Source organism: Cherax quadricarinatus, chromosome 3 (genome assembly GCF_038502225.1).
Source record: "Cherax quadricarinatus isolate ZL_2023a chromosome 3, ASM3850222v1, whole genome shotgun sequence".
Lineage (NCBI taxonomy): Eukaryota > Metazoa > Arthropoda > Malacostraca > Decapoda > Parastacidae > Cherax > Cherax quadricarinatus.
The window spans coordinates 64,561,511-64,586,239 of NC_091294.1; the positions used below are offsets into that span (position 1 = coordinate 64,561,511).

Below are 24,729 nucleotides of genomic sequence, written 5' to 3' on the forward strand. Positions count from 1 at the left end.
GAAGATTGAAGTAATTCCTCAGACCGATAGCTTCTTATCGTGCCAATGACCCCAAAATGATGAGAAGATATATTCTGCCTTCCCTCATCAACTTAAATTAACACTAACTCTTTTTAGTTGAAATTGGCAGTCTTTCGTGTAGGTTCCCGTTTGCTAATTCGAATGAAGAAATTTTATGTTATAATGGTTTCCATATAACTATTGGACGGAAAATTAGAAACATTTTGCATGGATAACTTTTTATTAGACGAAGTAACTAAATCATGAAAGTCTCAGTCCAAAAGATTTGAACCTGAACACTGCATCAAAATACACAGTACTCTCTTCCCACAGCCAGAAATTGAATGCGTGTGGCGGGATTAGATGAAAACCTAACAAGAGCCCGATTTTCCTGGCCATGGGAACTAAAACCTAGCTTCTGCTAGGCACTTAATTATTGGGGCTCTGACTGGGGAATAAAATTATAAATATATTTATATATAATTAACCGTTTAACTGTTTAAATATGCTCCATTTTGTAAATCTACTAAACAGTTATATAATCAAGCATTTAAATAGAGTAAATGAGCGATAAAATATGGTAATGTTTTAAACATGTAATAATTATTACCAGAGGTTAATAGTGGGTGTCCAGGTTAATATATAATTTTTATAAGTTACGTTAAATGATTTTTCCCCTGACACTTTAAATTTTATTTATAATATGCTGAAGTATTAAAGTAAGCGCTAAGCCGAACAGATTACCCAGTGGCCTAAGAATTTAAGTTGAAGCTATCATTTAGTTTAAATACTAAATTTAAATAAATCCCAGTAAACTTTTGCATGGCATACCAAGGTTATGTAAATATAAGGATGGTTTCTGATCTACACTCTCCGTATGTCAATTTATTCAAATATTTGACAGTGGAACTTGGGTAGGGCAGAACAAGCAGTAGTAAGAGAGGACCTTAGTCTTTCCTATAGATCAAGCAAATGTCAAAACCAGCTTTGAGTAATTAGGAGGTGGTAGTTTTATGACTTCATAAGGGCGAGCGAGTATTAGACATTTGTCTGACAATATGGCCAGGGTTGTGCACAGTACCTCTAAGCAGAGTTGCAGCTGATGGTAATGTCCTAATTTTGACTACTTTCGTTTGTGATTGTGTGCCTAAAGGCCTGAAATTAAAATTTGAATATGCTTTAATTTTTTTACATATACCCTTAATTTTATGCATATAAAATTCCATGTAGTTCATGTAATTTATAACATGACAACTCTTAATGTGTGCCATAAACTTGTGGAAATCTAACTTTTTTTTTCAAGTAAAATTCAATAAACCTAAACTGACCTATGAAATTCATATATAAATGTGTGCAAGGGAAGATGGAAAGCAGAGCTGCTACTAGTAACCAAGCACTGCTCAGAAAATATAAAAGATTCAGATCAAGTAAAAACAGTTAAGAAAAAATTGAAAAAATTAACTTTTGCCCGTTTGTTGTTTAAGAAACTTCATAATCACACTAGTATGTTAAAACAGTTGATAATTTTCGTAAAACTTTAAAGTACTCATATTTCGAGTCTTCCACATACAAACTATTAGTTGTGCAATACCTGGGGGAGTTTGCTTTTTGAAGAAACGAAGGTAAAAAATTTGGTGTAGAGGTGGAGCCTTTCATTCAAGAGGAAGATGAAGAGCTGGATTCGGGGAGAAAGTAATGCAGAGGCTTGATGCTAGGGCTGTAGAGGATGTCGTTAAGGATGCAGTAGAGTCTTCTCTGAAGCCTAGTACTGGAGTAGAGTAGGTTGATGCTAGACACGCACCATACTACACTCAGCTGCTCGCTTAGCATCATGTCTTCGTCAAACACATTCCTGTAAGTATATAAACACGTATTGTTATAGTGAAGTTGAGATCATTTAGTGGATGTAACCGTTGTGATATTAATCGGTCCTTTCCTTGTGGTTTTGTAGAAATGTTCATTAACTAGAGGAATATTTTAACTGGTTGGCGATCTTAAAGGTCTTGCTAATAGTAACTTTAGTAATTAGCTTTCCGTGGTTAGTATTTTTCATGATTTACTACAGACTTCTGCGATGCTCCAGCAAGATGTTTTTCCTGGGAAATGACGGAGGTAAAAAAAGACCTAGCAAGGCCTGCACTTAGTGAAGTAGATAAATTTATATATACACATCACATAATTTAATATATATAGCCCCTTGTTATGCAGAGTATTGGGGTTAATTACATTAATTTTGTCCTAGGATGCTACCCACACCAGTTTAACACCCAGGTACCCATTTCGCTTATGGGTGAAAATGGACAGCGGATGTGTTATGGAAACTGTTCCCCAGTCGTCCCGGGGATTGGAACTCGGGACTTCAGAATGATCCCAGTGCGCTAGCAATCGAGCTACACTATTTTGAGTCCGTAGTGGAAACCAGTCGGAATATTTTGGGTTATTCTAGGCAATTTTCACATGTTACCATGATAATTTGTGCAACTACAGTAAACTTTCTTGTCATAGTAGACTAGCATCTCTTATGCTACACAAGTTAATTTTACTAATTCAAGTAAAAATATTAAGACCTGGCAGGTCGACTCAAAATATTCTATATTTCAGGGTTTATAGTAGGTGAAAGACCCACAATGGTCATTGTTTTACTGATCCTCACAGCCCTAGTCAATTTTGAAAGAACTTTAAATTTACAAACTCAAGTAAATTTATTAATTTTTTTATTGCACAGCTAAGCATTAATTTAGCGAGTCATAATTCTGTACTTTATGAAGACCCAAGCAACTGAAATTTTAATAGCTCAGTTTGCTGGCACATCAGCTTTCATCAGTCGGATGTTAAGGATGCTGAAGATAGAAATTTAGAGATAAGAGGCTTTCGGTCTGTTTCAAGAAAACTATAAAAGTTGAGGGATTCATGAATTAAAGTTTATTTCTGCACTCCAAATGCTTGCAGTGAAAATGTAGATATCCGCGGATACTGATGTGTATGACGTCTTAATTATTTTGCTAATGCGCATGTGTTGTCAGTATTGTCTACGGTTAAGATAATTGTTGCTAAACAGATTGAGAATTAGTACAAGACACTTGTCGTTTTAACACTTCAGCATAGAAACCACGGAACTAGTCTGGTTTGCACCTATGGCAAAAATTTAAAAAATTAAGTTTACGACCTCGAAGTGTGCATTCAATTTTATTGCAACCCCGTCTAGTCTATAAACTATAAACTCAACAAATCCTGTTTCACTCGTGCTGGGAATTTTTTTCTACTCTACATCCAACAATTTTAGGTGTAAAAGTAATCACTAAAATCGTTAAAGTTTAACTATTTGCAGAAAATACCTCGGGTAAGCAAGGCCAGCGTCGAGGTCTTTCAGGGTATCGTTGAACGCCTTGAAGTATTCTTCCTTGGCCTGCGACGATACTTGTCGGCGCACCTCAGGCTCCACGCCGATACTTAGCATGTAAACGAGGTCATAGGTTCCTTTGCTGTACCTCGCCTGTGCCCAGTCGATCAGCTATTAAGGGCAAATAAGAGTAAGTTTCTTACTGTGTACACGATCTCAAGGCTGGTAGCACAACCAAACTGTGCTGTGGTTGATGCAGAGTTGCATCTACCCTAGTCCTCTTATTGCTACAAGTTGTGGTGCTGTGTCACAGCTGTTATAGTTGTTTTATCTGTTACAATGTTACATATTCCAGTGAAGTTAACAAGGTTATAATAGATGCACTGGGATTTTAACTAAAATCAGGAGTCCTCGTTATGCGTTGCATTGTGTTAGCCATGCATCTGACTAAGCTGAAGGTAGTGTTTTTAGGATAAGCTAGAACAGTTAAAACGTTGAGTGCAATGAAGTGGAGATGAGTAAGAGTGCAAGTGGCTTGACCACTTCATGAAAGTTTAAGTGCCTGCTGGCTACTTTTGGTAGCCTTTAAATTTGTTGCACAAAGAGGATTTTTCCTACTAGGATGTGAAAGATACTTTTTTTTGCAATTATAAACCCATATATTGAAGAGGTCTTAGTGACAGATTCACTACAATAAAAGTCTTCACATGGCAGACTTCCATATACTTTGTTGTTAATCAAGAAGTTTGGATTTTAATAATTACCTCTAAGTATTGTCTTTGCTATCGTTAAGAGGTGTTTAAAATGGTAACTTGTATTCTAACTTACTTTCGTGTAACTGACAAAGTGATCTTGTGGCAATCAAGGTTAGTATGTTTGCCTCTAGGTTATGGGGAGCGCTACCCTGTACTGATTATACAGGGCCTCTTGAGGAAAGGAGGGGGATGGGGGAGGATGGACCGAAATCTTTCAGGCGTAATTTAGAGAAGTAGACCACAGAATCAGTTAGGTCAAGAAATCTTCACCAGCATCAAAGAACTAAACTGGAAGTGCGGCTAGTCTAGGTCTACTGGAGGTACAGTCTTACTTTCGTATCTGGACTGAACTTCGTAATACACTATCTCAGCGTAACATCCTATTTTGACCAGAAATATCCTGTCAGTATGTAACCATACCATCAGGAAAGTGCTTACCCCTACCTTTATGGTACAGTCTCCGTCAGCAGTGTACTTGAATAAGATGTTGGTTGGCTGGGGGTCTCCATGAATGGCAGTGGCGAAGGGTTCTCTGGGGAGGAGGTTGTGCACGACGAAGGTTGTGGCGTGAGTCTCGTAGGGCTTCAGCAGGGATAGGAGGGCTGCTCGCTCAGGCAGCCCTTCCCACTCTTGGTGCAGGCTGTATGTGTTAAACTGCGGTTTGAAACTTCATTCTCAGTCGTATAGTAATTATTGCTTTATATACATAGAATCATCCACTTTATGAATACAATAACGAATATTAAGTGTGGGGAATAAGTTCAATATCAAAGCCCTTTGAGGTACATGGAATATTAACTATCGACACGACTTTAGACTGGAATAGTTTATTAACGTGCACTGTCAGTTTTAAAGGGTCTCCATTTAGTAATGCGACAATGTTAGTTGAAAAGTTTCCCGTCTAATGGAAAAGTATTTTAGTCTTGGATAATCTGTCACAAATACTAGAAGAGTTGCAATCTGACAAAGCGGTGAGCAATAAGATGGAGAAAGCAACAAGTAGACTAAAAAACATTAAAGCATTAAAAAAATAAAATGAAACATTTGTGGATATTCACCGTTCGAATCCTGCTTTATGGAAGAATGTGAAGAGCTCACTTTGGTCGTGAGCTACATGAAAGCAGGTGGGGAACGAGTCTTGCAGGTTGGTCTTCGTAACCATCTTGAATGCAACTGCTGTCCCATGGAACCTGCCTAGTGCTCGTGCCGTCACCATAACTTCTGGCCCTGACAGACCCTCTTCCAGTAGCCTCGTCTGATATAACGAAATAAGTGTTCTTTAGCGGTACACTGGTACATTTCTTCCTTGCTGTAATAGCACTATTAGGATTAAAGTGTAGTTAGTGGTAAAGAAGTTTCATGCATCCTTAACTATCATAGTTAAGAAACTAAACCAAATTAACCAACCATTGGATTAGTTTACCCCCCGGTTTGCTTCGCTTGTCAGGTTGCCTCAGCATGGTGAGATTTAAGTGGTTTGCAAAAGATGTTGGAAGGCTTTCCGAGTGGAGGGGATGAAAGCCCCTCTTAAGGTGCGTGATTATGAACCCATCATTTTTATGGAATTAGTAACTAATAAATCGTTCGTAAAGACAGTTTTAACAAGTGACAATTGAAAATGGCTTGTGGGACGAGTTTAACTTCCTTAGTCTGCCTTGTCGCGAGGATTGTAGTTAAGAAATTTATAGGAAATTGGTACTTTGATAAATTGATCATTAGGGAAAAAATCAGGAATATCAGCTCTTTTTCTGAGGAATAGGAACAGGAGTAAAGGAAATTACCATGTTGCTAAAAGCTATCGCGTCAATGAAGAATGCACAAAATGCACTTCACCTGGACTTTCACCGTGTATGTACTCGCCTGATAGCCAAGTTGTGTGAGGTCTGGTAGAACGAGAGTGAAATAATGGTCGTCGCTGACTGCCAAGACGTGTGAGGGTACTATCTCTGCCATCATACCCACGTCCACGCCCCGCCGCTCCGCCTCCCATGTCACCAGCACCCGCAGGAACTTCCCGTACTGGTTCACTTCGCTGTGGTGCAGCCCTTCAGACGTTAACATATCCCTGCAAGTGATGTAAACGTTGTGGGTCATCTAGGTGTATTCCAGAGAAGTGATTCCTGTCTTCTCTTGCACCTACTAAACATCTTACCTGTACTTCTGTAGTGGCTTATCAAGTCTGTACTACCTTATATATTCCCTCCACCTGTATCCATACATTCTCATCCTGGTTTCCAGTATCAGTCATTTGAGTTAAAGGTAATATTTCCCCCTCTCCCCCACCATCCACAACTTATTGAGTAGCCTCATCCATCTAGATTAAAATTAACCTGAATTTTCTCTTTAAACATTTGATTCTTTTGTTCCTTCTCCAATTTATAGTTCCATTTTATCGACGACCACGTTTTCCTCTTTACCTCTATCCTTTCCTCCTACTTTCTCACTTATCTTTATACCCCACGTCATGCTAGTTCTCAATTTAAAACGACACGTACCCGTTTTCTACCTCTCATCGACCATCAAGTAGTTTCCGTTGATAAACGGAGCTCCGACATTGTGCAAACGGGAGTAGACCCGATATTTTTATGCTCATGGTTCCTCCGTGTACGTTGGATTTAAATTAGTGCAAATAGGCCATCTTAGACGGATTAATAAGCGATAACCAATACGAATTTTCATAAAGTTTCCAGAACATAACATCTAGTCTACTCGAAAATGTCTAGGAAAGGAAACCTTAAAACCAGGTTACATGTATTTTGAACAATTAAGTGTAGCGATAATGGTCCAAGAGGGACCGAAATTAAGGTTTCTTTCCTGAGGAATTTGCGAATTGTGATATTATGAAAGATACTTTCAAATGTATTATGAAAGTAGTGTCGCCCAGTGATTACTATACTTTAATATTTAAAGTTGAAGAAATTTAGTAAAAGTAGTTGCTTGTTACTTTGTTGTCTGGACGCATGTCTTTTTTTTTAATCTATTAATAAGGATAGGTTTGTCAATACGTTCACCTTGCATCAGTTTGTGCAGTCTAACTCCCAGCGGTTTTCACAAGTGAGGGAGGACGCGTAGAACATTCCTAGACTGACTGCCACGCCCGAGTTATGCTAGTATTACCAGCTCTACACTACAGCACCTTTCAAGGCAGGTGAAATTGCCGACCTAGAAAATGTACAGAGAACTTTCACGGCGCGCATAACGGAGATAAAAACCTCAATTACTGGGAGCGCTTGAGGTTCCTAAACCTGTATACCCTGGAACGCAGGAGGGAGATACATGATTATGTACACCTGGAAAATCCTAGAGGGACTAGTACCGAACTTACAAACTAAAATTACTCACTACGAAAGCAAAAGACTTGGCAGACGATGCACTTTCCCACCCCCCAATGAAAAGCAGGGGTGTCACTAGCACGTTAAGAGACCATACAATAAGTGACAGGGGCCCTAGACTGTTCAACTGCCTCCCAGCACACATAAGGGGGATTACCAACAGACCCCTGGCAGTCTTCAAGCTGGCACTGGACAAGCACCTAAAGTCAGTTCCTGATCAGCCGGGCTGTGGCTCGTACGTTGGTTTGCGTGCAGCAAAAGCCTGGTTGATCAGGCTGATCCACCAGGAGGCCTGGTCACAGACCGGGCCGCGGGGGCGTTGACCCCCGGAACTCTCCAGGTAAACCCTCACCTGGCATAATAGCAGTCAGCCGTGGCTTGCTGATCGCAGAAGCAACAGATGCTGGCTGTCTACAGAAAACATAAGCAGACGTACAATCATGTTTATTACATTCACTATGGGATACGAAGTTGTCTGCAGTGTCCTGTGTACACTTAAGGTTTGTCTCATGTCCAGGATGGCCTTTAGTTGTGTACTTCGTTGACACATCACAGTATAATCGATTTTCAACCCATTGACCATTTCATCGCCACAAGGATAGAGAAAAAAAAAAAAAAAAGTTGAAGTGGAAGTAGACAAGCAGTCTTAAGAAGGATAAACCCACTTTGTGTATACAGATTTAAGAGCAGAAATTAAAGAGGCATAAAAAAAAAAAAGTTCAAAACTTCGTATTTAGCCAGGGAACATGGGAAGAAATTAATCATTTAAGCTATGACTGGGAGCAAGATGAGAAAACGAGGTAGAGGGAGATGGAAGAGTAGAGGAATAATTTATTTCAGGTGCTCAGAATGCAATGTATAACTAAACTTTACAAGACAGTATGTCGCGTAATATAGCATAGGTACATAAACCATAGCATTCTATAAAATAAGTAATTTTGTTGTAGAATAAAGGTAGAAATAATCCTCTGACAATCTTGACAAAAGGCTTAGCATTTCTCAAAATATTGTGGGAAGAACATGTATAGGTGGATTGTATCTGAAGAGAAAAAAAAAAAAAAAAAAAGTGTTAGAAAAATCTCTAGAAACCAAGTAAAACAAGTAGAAGATTCTAGTAAATATTTGACAGCCTTGCCAATTTAATCACTGAACAAATATACGAAGCAGTTCAACTGTGCAGTTACACTGAATAAACTTTAGCATCATTGAGTAATCGGAGAATGTAGAGCAGGAAAAAAAAAAAAAAAAAAAAAAAAAGCATGGTATGTAGAGATAAAAGGCGATACAAAATAGTTTCAATCTGTATGCACTGGACTAACTTACACCATGACTCCCTGTGAGGGGACAGTCTTCACCACAAAAGTCTCTTCCTTCAGCTGTTCCTCTGTCGTTGCTGGATGCTCCACGTCGCCCATTACCTCGTACTCAACCTTGACTATCACCCTCGAGCTGCAGCCACCCCCAAGGGTTTCTTTGGATTTTAAATCTTGTAGACACCACTTTCTCAGTCTCACTGTACCTCCTATTCCTGGTAGGAGAAAAGTAGGTTAGCATGTATTTCTACAGCAGATCCTACTACAGATTTTTCTTCCATTAATTTTGATGTTAGTCTGTTAATGAAAATTTGATAAAAGACAGGTAAACGAATGGATTGATCAGAATCTAATTAGCTATTGCTAAGCGATACACTCAAACCTATCACATATGGAAGATTTTTTGAACAATCTTATTGTACAAGGAACCTAAAGATTTTGGTAGTACATTTTTTTTTTATCATGTACAGTAATATGGATAAATACTCAAATCATGAATCACTAACTTGAACAAATTTAATCCTACGTTATTTAACTTTAAATACAAATCAGATGAACCCGAGGTACGTTCTTCCCCCCACCCTGTTTAATTTATCTTATCGCTTCCTAACTTCATTAGCACAAGTTTTGTAATGTCTATACTCCAGGTTGAGGCTTTTCCCCACAAAAATTAAGTTAACTGTAGCAGTACAATTTAACAAGTCTTCATGGATTTGTTTGGTCCCCATATAAATTTTTAACTGGTAGACTCTGCAGCCACAGCTCGGATCATGATAGTGGAGATTTGCTCAATCCATGATACACGGGGATGTGCCTTTTCTTTCTCCATGGAGGCATGAGCTGTAAAACTCGAACGAGAGGGAAGAAAATGGTCACAACCACTAATCCATTGTGTAAAGAATACGGAGGTGTTGGAAGAAAATCGATATGTCGAGTCACGAGCAAGGCATTTAATGAAGATCATTAAATTTATTGCACATAAAATGAATATGTATAGTGGAGAAAGTAGGTAACTAGTACTCTGCTTCGCCAGACAATATACAGAGCGATACTAAAAATCTAAAATTATCAAACTTAAAGCTTAAAACTCCAGGGTACAGTTCTGGTGCCTATCCTGTTCCTCAGCCTCATTAAAGAATATTTTCAACGTCAATCTGTAGATATCAAATGTGCATGAAAAATCTTGTGCCCTCTTTTCGTAAGAATAATGTTAAGTGTTGACTGTTCTAAGGGCAGGAGAAATATTAAAACTCGAGCAGAGGGAATTATTTATGACCCGCAGAGTCAATAAGAATTATAGTTATTGGGAACGACTCGCGTGAGATGTATGCAATTTAATGAAAACCATAATATAATTGTGAAAGTCAAATCTAGACAACCATAACATTGAGTGAAAGGGGAGAAAAGTTAAATTACACGCAGTTCAGGAGTATTGTGGGAACAGTATAAAAATCTAATCAAATTTTTTGGCATCTTACCCAAAGATAAACTGCTGGAGGAAGTGAAAATTTGATTTCAACAAACACCCCCGCCTACTACCAGATCTGGAATGATGCTGGTATGTAGACCAGTGGGCTGCCAGCAGGAACAGCCCGAGTGACCAGGCAAGCATCATACAAGCCTGACCCAGTGCAGCGTTGCAGAAGGAAAACTAAACCTACATGTATTATTTTTATTATTATCACACTGGCCGATTCCCACCAAGGCAGGGTGGCCCGAAAAAGAAACTTTCACCATCATTCACTCCATCACTGTCTTGCCAGAAGGGTGCTTTACACTACAGTTTTTAAACTGCAACATTAACACCCCTCCTTCAGAGTGCAGGCACTGTACTTCCTATCTCCAGGACTAAAGTCCGGCCTGCCGGACCTACATATACCTACATGTATATGAAAGCATAATCTGGCGAGCTTTATCTGGGTCTTGCCAGGAGCCAAGGTCTGCACATAACCTCGCCCTTGCTACGGTTTTCATAGGAAAAAAAGGGATCTGTCTGCCCAACACATGAAGTTTAATGTCTGGACATCATTCACTTTTGCAATTTGGCCTGTATTTCATCAGGGAGATAAGGTTTTCCTTTACAAGTGCCACATACGTCTTGTACAGTGACTGGGGGGTCCCTAATTTTCGGGCTCTAATGAACTGGCGAAATTAACAGTGGTGATTGAGATTTTGTATTCTGATAATTCCGGTTTATCAGCTCTGTATTAAAGAGCTCTGTTGTCCTTGGCTCGATACACTTCCTCCAAGACTGGTTGGAAAGATGTAGTTAACCTATATTGATGCGCAGCACAACTATACGAAGGCGTTTCACCAGGACATGGCCATCAGTCAGATGCCGAGAAATCTGACATTTTGTAGATTATACAGCCAACTTTTGCCTTTTGACATCTTGGCAGGCACTGGGTCCTACATACGGGCAATAATTTATGTATAAATCGACAGGACGTGTTTGGCGGGTTATCTTTATACGAAAAAATTTAAAATCTTTTTACACTGAGAATAATTGCCACGCCTCACTGACAGTAATATTCTTGAAGGTGCTCCTAGGTTTTTTTATCGACTGGCAAATTTTAAATTCCAAAAACTAATCTTTTTGCTGTAGTGATTTTCATATTGACTGGAGAGCCTGTTGGGACTGATTAAGTCTGGTGTATATTTTTTTTTAAACTATGAAGTTTGAGAATTTTATGGTTTGTGTGCGTGCGTGTGTATTTTTAACATTTAATTGGGGATTTACCTACAAGGTAAAGACACTGCAACCTGGGTTCTTCAGTTTCCTCAAATTGTTACTATAATGTGATCTCCACGCTAGCTCGCCTCTTCTATTCCACCAGTCTTATGCAGACTCGCCAGCTTTAACTTGGACTGGGAATATAGGGATTATCTTCCCCTAGGTCTTATGGAGGAGAAAATCAATTACCCTAATGAGATTGATGCATATGAATTTGCCGGCTTACACTAGTTTTACCAGAACGTTGTAGTTTAAAGTACATGAAGAAAAAGCCGATTCATGGCCAAGAAATTTTTATAATGTTATAATGCCTAGCAAGGAACCAAAGAAAACTAAAAATTATTCACGAGCAAGCAGATTACAGCACTGAGTTAATGTACCAGTCTCGCGATTTAGGGACGGGGTTAGTCGTGGCTTAATTAACGGCATTAATGCCCCGGCGTAGATTGAAACTGGGCACAATTCCTTGCACCTGTTGTCTCTGGGTGTTAATAGACTTGTGGGTTGCATCCTGGGGGAAAATACGGAAGGACAACAATGGAAATAAAAGTTCTTAGCACTGATATTTGCGTTATCTTGGGTGGCCAACACTTCAGTAAAAAAATCCAAACAAATCTTAACACTGATTAATAATACACAAGCATTTCACAAATTTAAACACTAATGAGAAAAAAATTAGCACACTAGAGGATTACCAGAGAGGTTATGGTGGTGGTGGTACTGAAGAAGATTCAGCACCCACGTCTCCGTGATATCGTTGGCACTCCTCACTAGCAACTCTTGTTCAGCCATCTTAAAGATTCTGGCGAGAACTTCTTGCACTGAGTGTCTACTAACCTGTAACAAAAAGTCTTACAAGACTTAATGATTGTAGCTGTGGTTATAATTGTGGTAGTAGATGTGGTCCCAATTATGGTTACCGTGATGTTTGTAGGAGCGTTGATTGAAGTATTGTTAGTAAAGTTTATCGTAGTTGTGATTATAGGAATTTTAGTTGTGGTGGGGGTAGTAGTGGTTATTTTGGAGGCTGTGGTGGTGAAAATTGTGATAATGGTGACACTAAAGGTGAAAGTGGCTGGAAAATGGAGGCTTTAAGAGATACTGATTGGGACTTTTTTGATAGGCATAGTGGTGGCCCTAGTGATAGTACTGGTAGTGATTAAATACTGTATGGTACTAGTGGTAGTGTTGATTGAACGAATTATGTTGGTGGCTCTTGTTATGCATGATAATTACGGGGTAGTGACTGGCATTAGTGATAATGTTGGTGGCACTAGTGATAGTTGCACTGCTAGTGACATCAATTTTCTTACGTGTTGATATTCAGTAAAGGGTGGGTGGAAGAGTTTTTAATTTAGTGAAATCGCATGTCATTCAATTCTAGTGGATAAGCATTCTCATATTTCGTGCCTAGACAGGCACACGAGGTACTGGTTAACTGGTCTACCATGAAAGGAGAGAGCCATTTCCCTCAGGCACATTGGGAAGCAAGTAATGATAATTTACTTGCAAGAGATAGCCAACAAATCGGTATTGGTTAAACAATGGAAGTAATTTTTTTTGAAGACAGGTAGACAATTTACTTGTCAGGGAAAGCCCTAGTGATGACTGCTAATTCAGATAGGCAGCTAACACGAACAGTATTCTGTTTACACAAGACGCACAGAGGAGCTTACGACTAAGCTTTGGTGACTGACCATTTACTTTTTAAATTGGCTAAGTCTGATCGATACGTCGTAAGCTCTTCTTTGAGAGAAAGTTATTTGTGCATTGTTCCAGTCACTAGTGTAACTAATAATTTAGTATTTTCTTATTTACGCACATCACAGTCCAACCCACTTCCTAAGCCAAACTTACAGCCGTACCCAGAGAACCATACGCACATTCACAGCCTGCCTGGTAGTCCTGTCATTACAAGCAGACATCAATAGCATGAAATTGCCGTTAACTGAACAGATACTGCTACATTTCTTTGTAAATTAGACTAGGGAACATACCAAAATATCAATAGGGTAGAGCTTTGAAAATTGCAAAAGCTATTTGTGATCCTTTACGAGATATGGAAGTAGACAGCACACCATCACTATCAATCCCCACAATTCACACAAACCATATACACTAGACATGTAAACTAAGTACCAAGTATTCTAGAGGCAAGCTTTAGGAAAATTGAAGCTATGGGTATCTTAACACCTTACACAAGCTTCCAACAAGCCAAGAAGCATACATCTCTTCTCACTCCGCCTCCCACTCAAAAAAATAATTGTGACAATCTAGAATTTTGAGGTATTGCTGTGAAATGCAGAATGCGAGAGCATAACTAAAACAAAAATAAAGGGATTTTGTAAAGGAATAGTAGTGGTGTGACCTATTTGTTATAACCCAAGAAATCAGATTACAGATGCAATAGGCTGAATTGTGCACTACGTAATTTAACAAGAGTAAAAAAAGGTAATCAGTGGCAGTATCGGTAAGAAACTGTACAGGGAGGGGGGAGGGGCACAAATTTGAGTTAAAAGTCACGGGAATGCTATGAAGCACTCTCCTAAATATTTTTTATGCGTATTACCATTACAGACCAACAAATGACACTAATGTCCCGTTACCCCCTTTCAGACTGGAAATCTGTATTATTAGGTACCGATATGACCAAGATGTGTATAGATTGGTTTTTACGTTCATAGATCAAATTTAATAAACTAATTTTTTAAATAATTTACAGATGGAGTGCTATCTAATTTACATACCCACAAGGTTTATGGATAATCCCGGTTAAGAATACCTGACAAAATTCAGTTGTCCTTTAATTCACACGGAGTTTCCCCCTGCGAGCTTTATACTATACCATAATGAAATTTCTGCTGATGTCAGACTAGACGCTAGCATTAAATGCTAAGTATTTGTAAGGAGGATCACCCATGATGCGCTTCGTACGAGATTTAAACCAGCCATTACCTGACGATGAGGTAGCTTGTAATTTTAATATTCAGGAATAACTACAGAATAGTTTCCCCAGATTTATTCTTTTTACAATTTCCATTATCGTCCATCTTTCCCTACATTAGGGAAAGTTGAAGCAGATTTCGGAATTTGTTTTATTTATAATGCCTAGAATATATCTTATCAAACGCAACATTTGTTCGTACTGGCAGAAGATAAAATTTATATAAAAAACGCAGATTGATGGTAGAGGTTAAGAACTTAATATCACAGATTTTACGTATTTCATGGTCTGCCAAGTAGTGATTGAAAGAATAGTAATACAAAGGTAAATAATTTACACTACCAGGTTTAACCCTTAAACGGTCCAAACAAATCTGCGTTCAAATTCGTTGCTACAAAATCTATACTTTTATATATTTTCAAATTTAAAAAAAAAAAAATTTAGACAAGTTTAAAGTTTTCAGATGTAAAAAAAAAAAAGTAATTTTTTTTTACATCCAGATGTAAAAAAACATTTGGATAATTTAAGGGTTAAAAGACTAAGGAGCTTTGCTTTTACAAGCTTTAAAAAGATGTTTACACCGATAGGTGTGCATGTCGAGTTGCTTAGCCATAAAAGTATTCTGACGGGTGGTGAGCAGGTTACAAGTTACTTTAATGATCCAGTGTAACCCAAAGATGTAAAACAGATAAACTTTAGCCTCACATTCGTGGTAACGCTGTTTTGAGATTCAGTCTGAGAAAAGGTAATAAGACATCAGAGGAGAGGGAAGGCAGGAAGCTGCAAGGGACAGGCATAAAAAGGCATCATAGGAATATAGACCTAGGGAAGCAGACATACAATAAAAAAAAAAAAAACAATTACTGGGACAAACCTTGATAAACAAAGTTGGAATTAATCTCGACCTTTATGTGTCGAAGTCATACAACACGTAGTAGACAACAGTGACATACTATATAAATCACCCTGGTTAATATTGTCACCCAGGAAAATGCACATCTGTTTACATCCAGATCCTCATTTGCTGCTAGGTGAACAGGGAGTGCAGGTGTCAAGGTACCCAATATTTCTACCTGTATCCCGACACACAACTATAGAGTTGCGTGCGCTACCGACATACAGGATATGGAAGAATTATAAAATTTAGAACAGGTCTTACTGGGATATTGTTACCGAGTGGGGGACGAGGCTTCTCAAAAGCCTAAAGTTAAAGTGAAGCTGTTTAAATGAAATAGATTGCACGAACAAGTAATCAAACAAGAAGTCATGCACTAATAAAATGTTAATGAAGATTAATACAAAATGGTGTAATACTACAGGAGGTTTAGTCATTTCGTTAATGAATACGCCTTGAGACATCAATGTTAATAGGTACCATAAAGAGAAACCTACTTCAGTTCCTAGATTAATACTACAAAGACTTGTTACTGTACTCTGTTCACAGCTTCCCCATGTACTTTCCATTAGAGTCGCCCCACTGACTTTTCGACTTGACCCATTTGCCCACCTCAACCACCTGTTGAATCTCATTCTTCCAGCTTCCAAGGTGCAAAGAAAACTTACACAAAACTACATGTCCTCAGGCCGTTTGTACGAACACAGAAGGAAGTCTTTTGTCCTGAGAAGTGTGCTAGTCCACCGTTTACCTGACAATCTTCCATCAGGGTACACGACACTAGTTCACAAGACATTTCTGTTGGTCATTGCGATGACGTGTGTACAGAATAGATGATAATGTCATTAGTCATCATTGTGTAAGAAAGTTGACTTCTGTTAGGGCGCTCCACCGTGTCTGAGATGTGTTAACGAGTGTCAATATGCTCAATTACTTTCACTAGTTTCGATAATGTACCCGAATGCCTTCTCTGATCTAGTATTTGCAGAGAATGGCAGTGTTCCATAGTTGACACGTTCAGACTAAACGAAGTTAAACTTTGCACACAGTGGTGAGGTTGTGTGAACACCGATCTTTAGCGAGCTTCACAACGGAACTAAAACAGTTAAGACTATCGAGAAGCGATAAAATCAGTTTTTCCACTATTTACATACCAATTATGTCTAAATTATAATAAAGGGGGAAGCGCTAAAGCAATAGGATTATACAGTCTGTAGGGGGGGGGGGAGATGTGCAAGGTATTAACGCTTTCCTCAGGGAATTTTAGTACAAATCTAATTTCTTTATATGAAGAGTCCCTCGCCAGTATCCAAGAACATTCCTTAAGTGCTCCCTATCTACAAATATTGCCGTCTCATAATTTAAATCTAGATAGAGTATCACTATAAATATAAATGCAGTAATGCAGTCTTTAACGTGTCATATCTGAACCTATATGAGCCATGGTTATAAATTACCACATTTAATCAAATACTGCATATATTTTTTTGCAAAATGCTTTCAGCCTTATTTACAAAGTGCCTAATATATACATATAATTTTGTATTTTCACAACATGGCGCAGGCTTGTCGCCGGAGAGTCAATACAGTCTGTATTGAATTAACCAGTGGAGCTATCACTGGGCCGTCTATGGAGCTACTTCTACCAGCAATAATTAGAGACACCTACGGCGTAGCTACTGAAGAGATTTGTGGACTTTCCTTGAATGGCACGAAGAGGATATTTCTTAAATTCAATTCGACGAGTATGTATGAGACAGTGGTTAACAAGTTTCAGGAAGTGGCCATACCTGTGAATCATGCTGTCACGGCGAGGATGCATGATGTATCAAGTTACTTCACTTGGGTGAAGATCAGGAATGTGCCATTTGAGGCGGATGCATCTGACATAAGGTTTGCCATGAGTAAATATGGGACGGTACACACGGTTACTGCCGGAAGATGGTCAGCTGGTACGTATATGGGAATACCTGAGGGTACGTACTCTGCAAAGATGACGATACGACATCCTATACCGTCGTATGTGGTGATGGAAGAATTCAGAACTCAGGTATTTGTGACATACGCAGGGCAACGACGCACTTGTTTGTGTGGGTCGTATGAACACCTGGCAGCGCAATGTGGTAGAGGACGTGGAGACAACGACCTGCAACAACGAAGAAACGTAGAGGCGAGGAGAGTGGAGCAAGAACAGCCTTTATCGACACTGACTCCGCAGAGTGCGTCATGGAGTGAGGAGGTTGAGAAGGCAGAGAAGATGGCAGGTGCTACGAGTGGGGGGGACTCCCCTTCCTTGGACGTGGTTCAGGCATTGGAGGAGATCATCGCGGAAGTGAATGATAGCAAGGAGGAAGCATTGACGACGCTTGTGGATATTTCGGGCACGGGGCCGTATCAGGAAGAAGGCACGATCCTGGATATTGGGACTTATGGAGGACGGAGGGGCGAAGGTAGTTCGTCCTAAGGTGTGTGACAAGGCTGTCTTGTCGGTGAATACGGTGGAGGTTGAGGTTCATCGTGGTGATGAGCTTGATGACGAGATGCAGGTAGACGGTACGACGCGAAAGCGCGCAGCAGTGCTTTATGATTCAGATGAAGTGCTTACGCCCGCACAACGATCAGGGAAGAAAACATGGGCGGATGTCACGCAGAGGGGTTCAAAAGACACTCAGGGACAGGGATCGAGTAAGAGTGCACAAAAAGGGGGGGGGGAGGGATAAGAGTGCAATGAGGCGATCAGGTGACAAAAAGGTTGTGTCAAGAGGGAAACCACCTTTGTCGGTTTTAAGTGCTTGACATTGAACATCAATGGTTTGAGGTCGCAGAGAAAGTGTGAGTGGTTTAGGGAGTTTTTGGAGCGTCATGGTGTTGATGTTGTGTTCTTGCAGGAGCATAATTATAGACATGGTTATGAGTTGAAGGTGGAGGGATATAAGGTGTATGTTGAACATGCGGTCAGATTGAAAGGCGGTGTGGCTATATTGGTAAAGGAAACTAGCCCGTTGGTTGTCAGGCATTGTGAAGGGGGGGAGGGGAGGGTGATACGTGTGGATGGATTATGGGGTCAGGTACAGATGACGTTGGTGTGTGTGTATGGACCGGCAGAGGGAGACGTACGCGTTAAGAATAACTTTGTGAGGGACGTGTTGGTTTACTACTTGCGTGGATTGCCAGGGGTAGCCGTGATAGGAGGTGATTGGAACTGTGTGATAAGGCGTAAGGATGTGGAACCGAGGGGGGCGGGGCATTGTATGGGAACATTGGGAGAATTGTTATCAGGGGTGGGTTTAATCGATATCTGTGGGGGGGGGGAGGTAGAGCATACATTTATTAGGCGTGGGTATGCTGCTAGGCTCGATCGTTTGTACGTCCCCAGAAGGGTAGTAATACATAGGGTGAGGGTGTTGGATGTGGTATTTTCTGATCATAGGGGTGTTATGGTGGATTTGGGTTGGGAGGGGTTGCCACGAAGGGGTAGGGGGTATTGGAAGTTAAATGTAAAGTTGCTGCATGAAGAAGAATATAGACAGTCATTTAAACAGTTTTGGGAGGGGTTGGAGGCAGAAGCGCCTGGGAATGGTGATCTGGTTAGATGGGACTGTGGCGAAATCAGGTATTAAGGATTTTTATGTACGTAATGGGAGGGAATATAATAGGTTAAAGTATGGGTTTCAATCTTATCTTGAGGGGCAGTTGAGGGCTTGCTACGAACGAGGGAGGGTTAGTTACCCGGTGGGAAATATTGAGGGATTAAAGGAGAGCATTAGGGATTTGCAAAATGAAAGATTTGATGGTGCACGCGTTTTGGCGGGGTTGGAGGAGGTGTTATGGGGTGATAGGCCATCGGCGTGTGTATTGAGAGGACAGCGTAAGAGGAGAGCGGCGACGGAGATGATGGGATTAACTGTTCATGTGGGGATGGGAGGGTATAGGGAAGGGCAGGTATTGATGTCGACTGAAGGTATGAGTGGATATCTTGATGTATGGTTTAGGTCATATGCACAACATGTGGGTATACGAGATGATGCTTTAAGGGAAATGGGTGGTTATGTGCAATGCGAGCTTGATGGTAGAGCTAGGGAGACTTTGGAAGGACAGATTACGGAAGGGGAAATTTGGCAAGCTATAGCAGGTGCAAGTTTAGGTAAGGCACCGGGTGTAGACGGGTTGCCTAATGATTTTTATGTTAAGAATTGGGAAGTATCGAGGAGATTTTTAGTCAGATTGTTCAATGTAATGAAGGAAGATGGGGCAATGGGTGAGCAGCAAAGGACTGCTGTTGTTGTATTAGTGCCGAAGGGTGGACAGACAACGGTAGAAGATTACCGTGCAATATCGCTTATGTGCGGTGATTATAAGTTATTTGCAAGGGTATTAGGGAACAGAATCAAACAGGTTTTAGGTAAAGTAATTGATAGAGGACAATATGGCATACCGGGTAGATCAATGTATGAAGGGCATGGAGTTATTAGGAGTTTTATAGAGCATAGGGGGGAGGGGGTGTTTTGGCTCTGGATTGGAGAGCTGCTTATGATAGCGTAGAAAGGGATGCATTATGGAGTTTTATGCGTTGGTTGGGTTTCGGGAGGGAAATTGTTTCTTGGGCAAAAACTTTGTATCTGGGTGCAGTTATGAGAATTCAGGTTAATGGACGAGTAGGTTATAGCATACAGATGGGAAGGGGTTTGCGACAGGGATGTCCTCTGTCGCAAATTTTGTTTGCATGTCTTCAGGAACCCTTTTATAGGGCAGTTAGGTGGAGTATGGCGAGAGCGAGGGTTGGTTTTGTACGAGAAGGGGAAGCGGGTATAGTGGGTTACGTGGATGATACGACTGTCTTGGTGAGGGATGTGAGGGATTTACATAAGGTAGGAAGGGTGATAGACGTTTTTGGTGAGGCTACGGGGATGAAAATTAATGTAGTAAAGTCCAAGTATTTGGATCTAGGGGATAGTGTACATAATGGTGAGACTGTTGAGGGTGGGTGGCGTGTGGTAGATCAGTTGTTGATATGTGGGATAGTGTACATGCGGAATGATAGGGATGCACAAGAGGCAAATTCGAGGCGCACCGTGGATGGAGTTTTGAAAAGATTGGGAGGTTTGAGGGCAGAGCAATTAACGTTGCATCAAAGGGTTATAGTCACGAATGTCCTGTTGTATAGCAAGTTATGGCACGTGGTGGCAATATATCCGTTACGACGGTGTGAGGTGCAACGGTTGCAACTGCGAGTATTCAGATTTATATGGGGATCGGGTTGTGACTGGCTAAGTAGAGGGGTGGTGTCGCTTCCCGTTAGCCAGGGGGGGCTGGGGCTTATACCTCTTGAGAAACGTATGTTGAGTGTGTTTCTGAAAAGGGGGTTTGTTAGGGAGGGGGTGAGCGGGGGGGCCTTGAAAGACTGCGCATGGATATGCAACGGTGGTGGAGGGGTAGGGATTTAATGTTTGGGGAGGCTATGTTGCAAATTTTACTGACGGTAAGGGATCCGAAACAGCTTAAATTGAAGGTTCTTGAGAGGGTGGGGGGTGGGTCTGTGGTGGTGGCAGTTGAGGGGGCATACCCTATGTATGCATGCATGGGGTTCTGTATGGAAATGTCTTCAACAACTACGTGTAAAACCAAGTGTCAGGGAGGTTATGTTTAGGTTTTTACATGGGATTTTGCCGTCTGGGGTTGTGTTATTTAATAGGAGATTAAGGGAGGGTGGGGAGTGCAAAGCGTGTGGATGTCCGGAAACCATATTTCACGCTGTGTATTTTTGTACTTTAGAAGATGCGAGGGTCTGGCTAAGTAGGGTAGTTAGGTTAGTGGGTGGGGAAGGGTTACAGGTGTTGCGGGTGTTAAGTTTAGATATAGGTGGGTGGAGTCAGCAGGTGGTGAATGCGGTTGCGTATGTGGTCACTGATTTTATTTATATATCTTGGGCAATGAGGGAGGTGGGAGTCGAGGAAAGGATAAGAGTGTTAGGGGCCACGATGTATAGAACAAAGTGCCGCAATAGGGATCTTTATGGGGGAAGATGGGAGACAGCATTTACTGAAGGTTATCGTAGATTCAGGTTGAAGGATTTAAGAGATTTAAGTGTCAAGTAAGGGGTTGCGGCGGGCTAGTTTTCTTGAGTATGGACATGTGTATGGATGTTAGCGTGTGTGGTATGTTTGGCAATATAATAAATAAGCTTTTGTGATGCGAGTTTGGTCGGGGTAGTTGTCTAAGATATGTTTTTCACATTGTTTTTCAGAAGGTATTGAATATAATATGTAAGTAGTGTTGTTGCACTACATTGTGTGTAAGTGTGAGAGGGTACATCTCACAGTATTTGTGCGTTTGAAGGTTTGAGGTGACAAGGCATGATCTAAGTATGCTTGGTTTTTCTTTTTGTCCTCAAATGTGTTATACAAAGATAATTCTGTGGTGTATGTGATGTGTAGGTTTATAGGTATTCAACATGCTTGTTGAATGTTCCTTTTTCGATACTTTGTTTTAATTGTCATTTCAATGTACTTTGTATAGTATTATACAATGGTATTGTTCTTTGCCATATGAAGTGGTTTTTTTTTTTTAGGTTATATTATGTTCTAGGTTTTTGTATGTTAAGATGTACTTATAGACTGTCAGCACCCTGATATAGGTTTTTCATGCTATGTTCTTAACGTAAGTTTTGGCTGTATGGTATACAGATATATCTAGCCAGTTTATAGACGCATTCCTTTTGTGTCTGAGATTTTTGTATACGGGTTTATTGTAACTATAATGAGTCGGTTTTAAGCTGTTTTCTTTGTATGTTTATTTGTATTTTGGTATATGGGATAAGTATGTAGATGTTCTAGTAGGATTATGTTAGAGATCCATACTGTTTCCTTTTATTTTTATGTATACTGTATTGGTTATAAATAAAATATAAAAAAAAAAAAAAAAAAAATTTTGTACTAGACCATACATTAAAACACTATTCAAAATAATTACAACTACCCATTTAGCCATACCTTGCTTGATCCTCTGTGAGAGCTGTGTATCAATGTGGCGGGGCTGTGGGCACAACTGGATGTCTGTAGCCGCGCCTAGCTACCACATAATACACAGACACTGATTAGCGCCTTTTGAGGAAGAATTTAGAATGAGTTGTTACACGAGTCTTCTGGTGGTAAGATAGTTTCGCTTTCTTGTCCCCGTTTGGGAAGTTCATTAACTGGCTCTCTTATTTTCGGAACTTTTTAAGAAGCTTCATAATAAAGGCAATGATGATCGCCTAAGTTTTTTATTTATATTTTATTTTTTTTTATATTTTATTTAAAACATCATAAATACAAGGCTGCTTAAAAATTTTTTTTTATATTTTATTTAAAACGTTGTATTACAACATAAAAGAATAAATATATAGAAGACCACAATCCCTTAACAAACAGGTATCCAAAATATAATTCATAATCACAGTACACCATATAATTCATAATCACAGTACACCATATAATTACCATGCAAACATGCATCCTTATACCTGAACTAAACATTTCCCATATATGGTAACTCTGACATGATAATACACGAGGTCCAGTGAACCTTCTAACCCAACCATCCTACTTTACATGTGTGTGTTATATACAGTATTTTTTTATTCGTCTCTCGACCTGCGGGGAGAGAGGACGCTTCTACTGGTTCTCTTGCACGCCACCTGGTGAGGAAAACATAGTATTAGCGCCAAGATGGCGGACCGACTGTACCGGCGCATTAATACTGTCTGCATTCAGCTGGTTAGAGGAACTTTAAGCAACGACACGATGAACGTTCTCCTGCCAAGCATTATCAGGGACTGTTATGGCATCCCCAACGAAGAGCTGTATGGTGTGGCACTGAATGGAATGTCAAGGGTCTTCGTGAAGTTCATGAGGGCTGCCTTCTACTCTAACATCGTAGATGAATTTCAAGAACGACGGATGAGTATCAATTCGGCAGTGGAAGTATGCTTGCATGATGTGTCTAAGTATTTTACTTGGGTGAAGGTAAGGAATGTACCTTTTGAGGCAACAGCATACAGCATCCAAGATGTGTTCAGTGGTTATGGAACTGTACACTCGACGAGCATGGGAATGTGGAGGGACGGCCCTTATGAGGGGATGCCGGAAGGATCATGCACACTGAAAATGACCCTGAGGAGACCGATACCATCATATGTTACATTACGTAACCATAGAACACAGGTTTTTGTTCACTATGCGGGGCAGAGGAAGACGTGCCGTTTATGTGACTCTTATGAGCACATGGTGGCACAATGCCCCAGGAGACAGGAGCCTAGACGTCAGGAGACAGCTGCTGTGGATACGCCATTAGAAGCCACGGATGTTATGACGGATGAAGTGGAAAGACGGGGTACAGGCCTATGGAGTGAGGAGGTCGACAGGGCAGAGGTGGTTTTGGAGACGTGTGTTACACTACCAGTGGAAACGGGAGGGGAGGGAATATCGCCGTCAGACAGGCCGTTAGATAATGCAGAGTCAGCTCAGGACGGGATTTTGGAGGCTGTGCTGAAGGATTTTTTGGAAGAGTCGGTGCTTGGTGTGGAAAGTGATGTGAGGTCAGGTGATGACAAGGTGATGGATGAACAGAAGCAGGGTAAGGAAGACTTGAGTGAGGTTCGAAAGGAGAGCAATGTGGTGGTGGAGGTCCATCAAGAAGATGTGGTTGAAGAAGAAATGTATGTAGAGGGTAGCTCCCGCAAGAGATCAGCGGGGGCATCAGACATGGACGAGGTCCTCACACCAGCGCAGAGGCCTGGGAAGAAGATGTGGGCAGCTGTGGTTGCAAAGGCAAGTCAGGGAGGAGGGGGGGGCAATGGGAAGCTAGGTGGGAAGGGACAGGGAGGGGTTGGAGGGCAGGAACGAGGGATTGATAGAGAAGAACCGAGACCTATGAAAGGAGGACCAAGTAAGCCTCAGCGGCACAGGGGTAAGCCGCCTTTCTTGTAAAATTCAGGTGTGTAACTTTCAATGTAAACGGTCTTAAAAACGAGGTCAAGAGGGTATGGTTAGAGTGGGTTTTGAGGAGATTTAGCATTGATGTCTGTTTTTTGCAGGAACATAACCATAGGTTAGGATGTGAGCTGTTGTTGAAAGGTTATAGGTTGTTTACATGTGATGCTTTGAGGTTGAAAGGAGGTGTGGCTGTGGCGGTAAAGGAGACCAGTCCTTTGCGTATCCTGGGTTGGGAGGAGGGGGGGGGTGGGAGGGTTGTCAGGGTGGATGGGTTTTGGGGGGCCAGGAGGGTTAGTTTTGTAGGGGTGTACATGCCAGCAACTAGTAACACTAGAGTGAAGGTGGATTTTGTACGCGAGGTTCTGGTATATCACTTGAGAGGTTTACCTGCTTTTACGGTGATTGGTGGGGATTGGAATTGTGTCATTAGGAAGGGTGATGTGG

At 40.7% G+C, this 24,729-nt stretch overlaps 1 protein-coding gene across 2 annotated transcripts; it reads right to left on the reverse strand.

Moving 5' to 3' along the window:
• Window positions 1-222: 222 nt before the first annotated feature.
• LOC128705520 (uncharacterized) lies at window positions 223-22,452 on the reverse strand. 2 transcript variants are annotated; one of them, XM_070092035.1, is made up of 9 exons: window positions 22,303-22,452; window positions 12,170-12,311; window positions 8,751-8,955; window positions 5,956-6,160; window positions 5,154-5,350; window positions 4,540-4,735; window positions 3,336-3,511; window positions 1,592-1,852; window positions 223-1,155 (listed from the first exon to the last, which is right to left on the reverse strand). In XM_070092035.1, the coding sequence occupies exons 2-8, from the start codon at window positions 12,264-12,266 to the stop codon at window positions 1,657-1,659; spliced, it is 1,272 nt and encodes a 423-aa protein (XP_069948136.1). In that variant the 5' UTR covers window positions 12,267-12,311; window positions 22,303-22,452; the 3' UTR covers window positions 223-1,155; window positions 1,592-1,656. The 2 variants fall into 2 exon arrangements, with proteins under 2 accessions (XP_069948136.1, XP_069948138.1); XM_070092037.1 differs by having other exon boundaries at window positions 12,170-12,325; window positions 22,303-22,414.
• Between the last annotated feature and the right edge of the window lie 2,277 nt (window positions 22,453-24,729).

Excerpts from the sequence above, each read along its gene's own strand:
- LOC128705520 (XM_070092035.1), bottom strand. The coding sequence starts at position 12,266 with ATGGCTGAACAAGAGTTGCTAGTGAGGAGTGCCAACGATATCACGGAG. Across the intron at positions 8,956-12,169 it reads CCACCACCATAACCTCTCTG|GAATAGGAGGTACAGTGAGA; the intron begins GTAATCCTCTAG and ends TTCTCCTACCAG. Across the intron at positions 5,351-5,955 it reads TCACACAACTTGGCTATCAG|ACGAGGCTACTGGAAGAGGG; the intron begins GCGAGTACATAC and ends TCGTTATATCAG.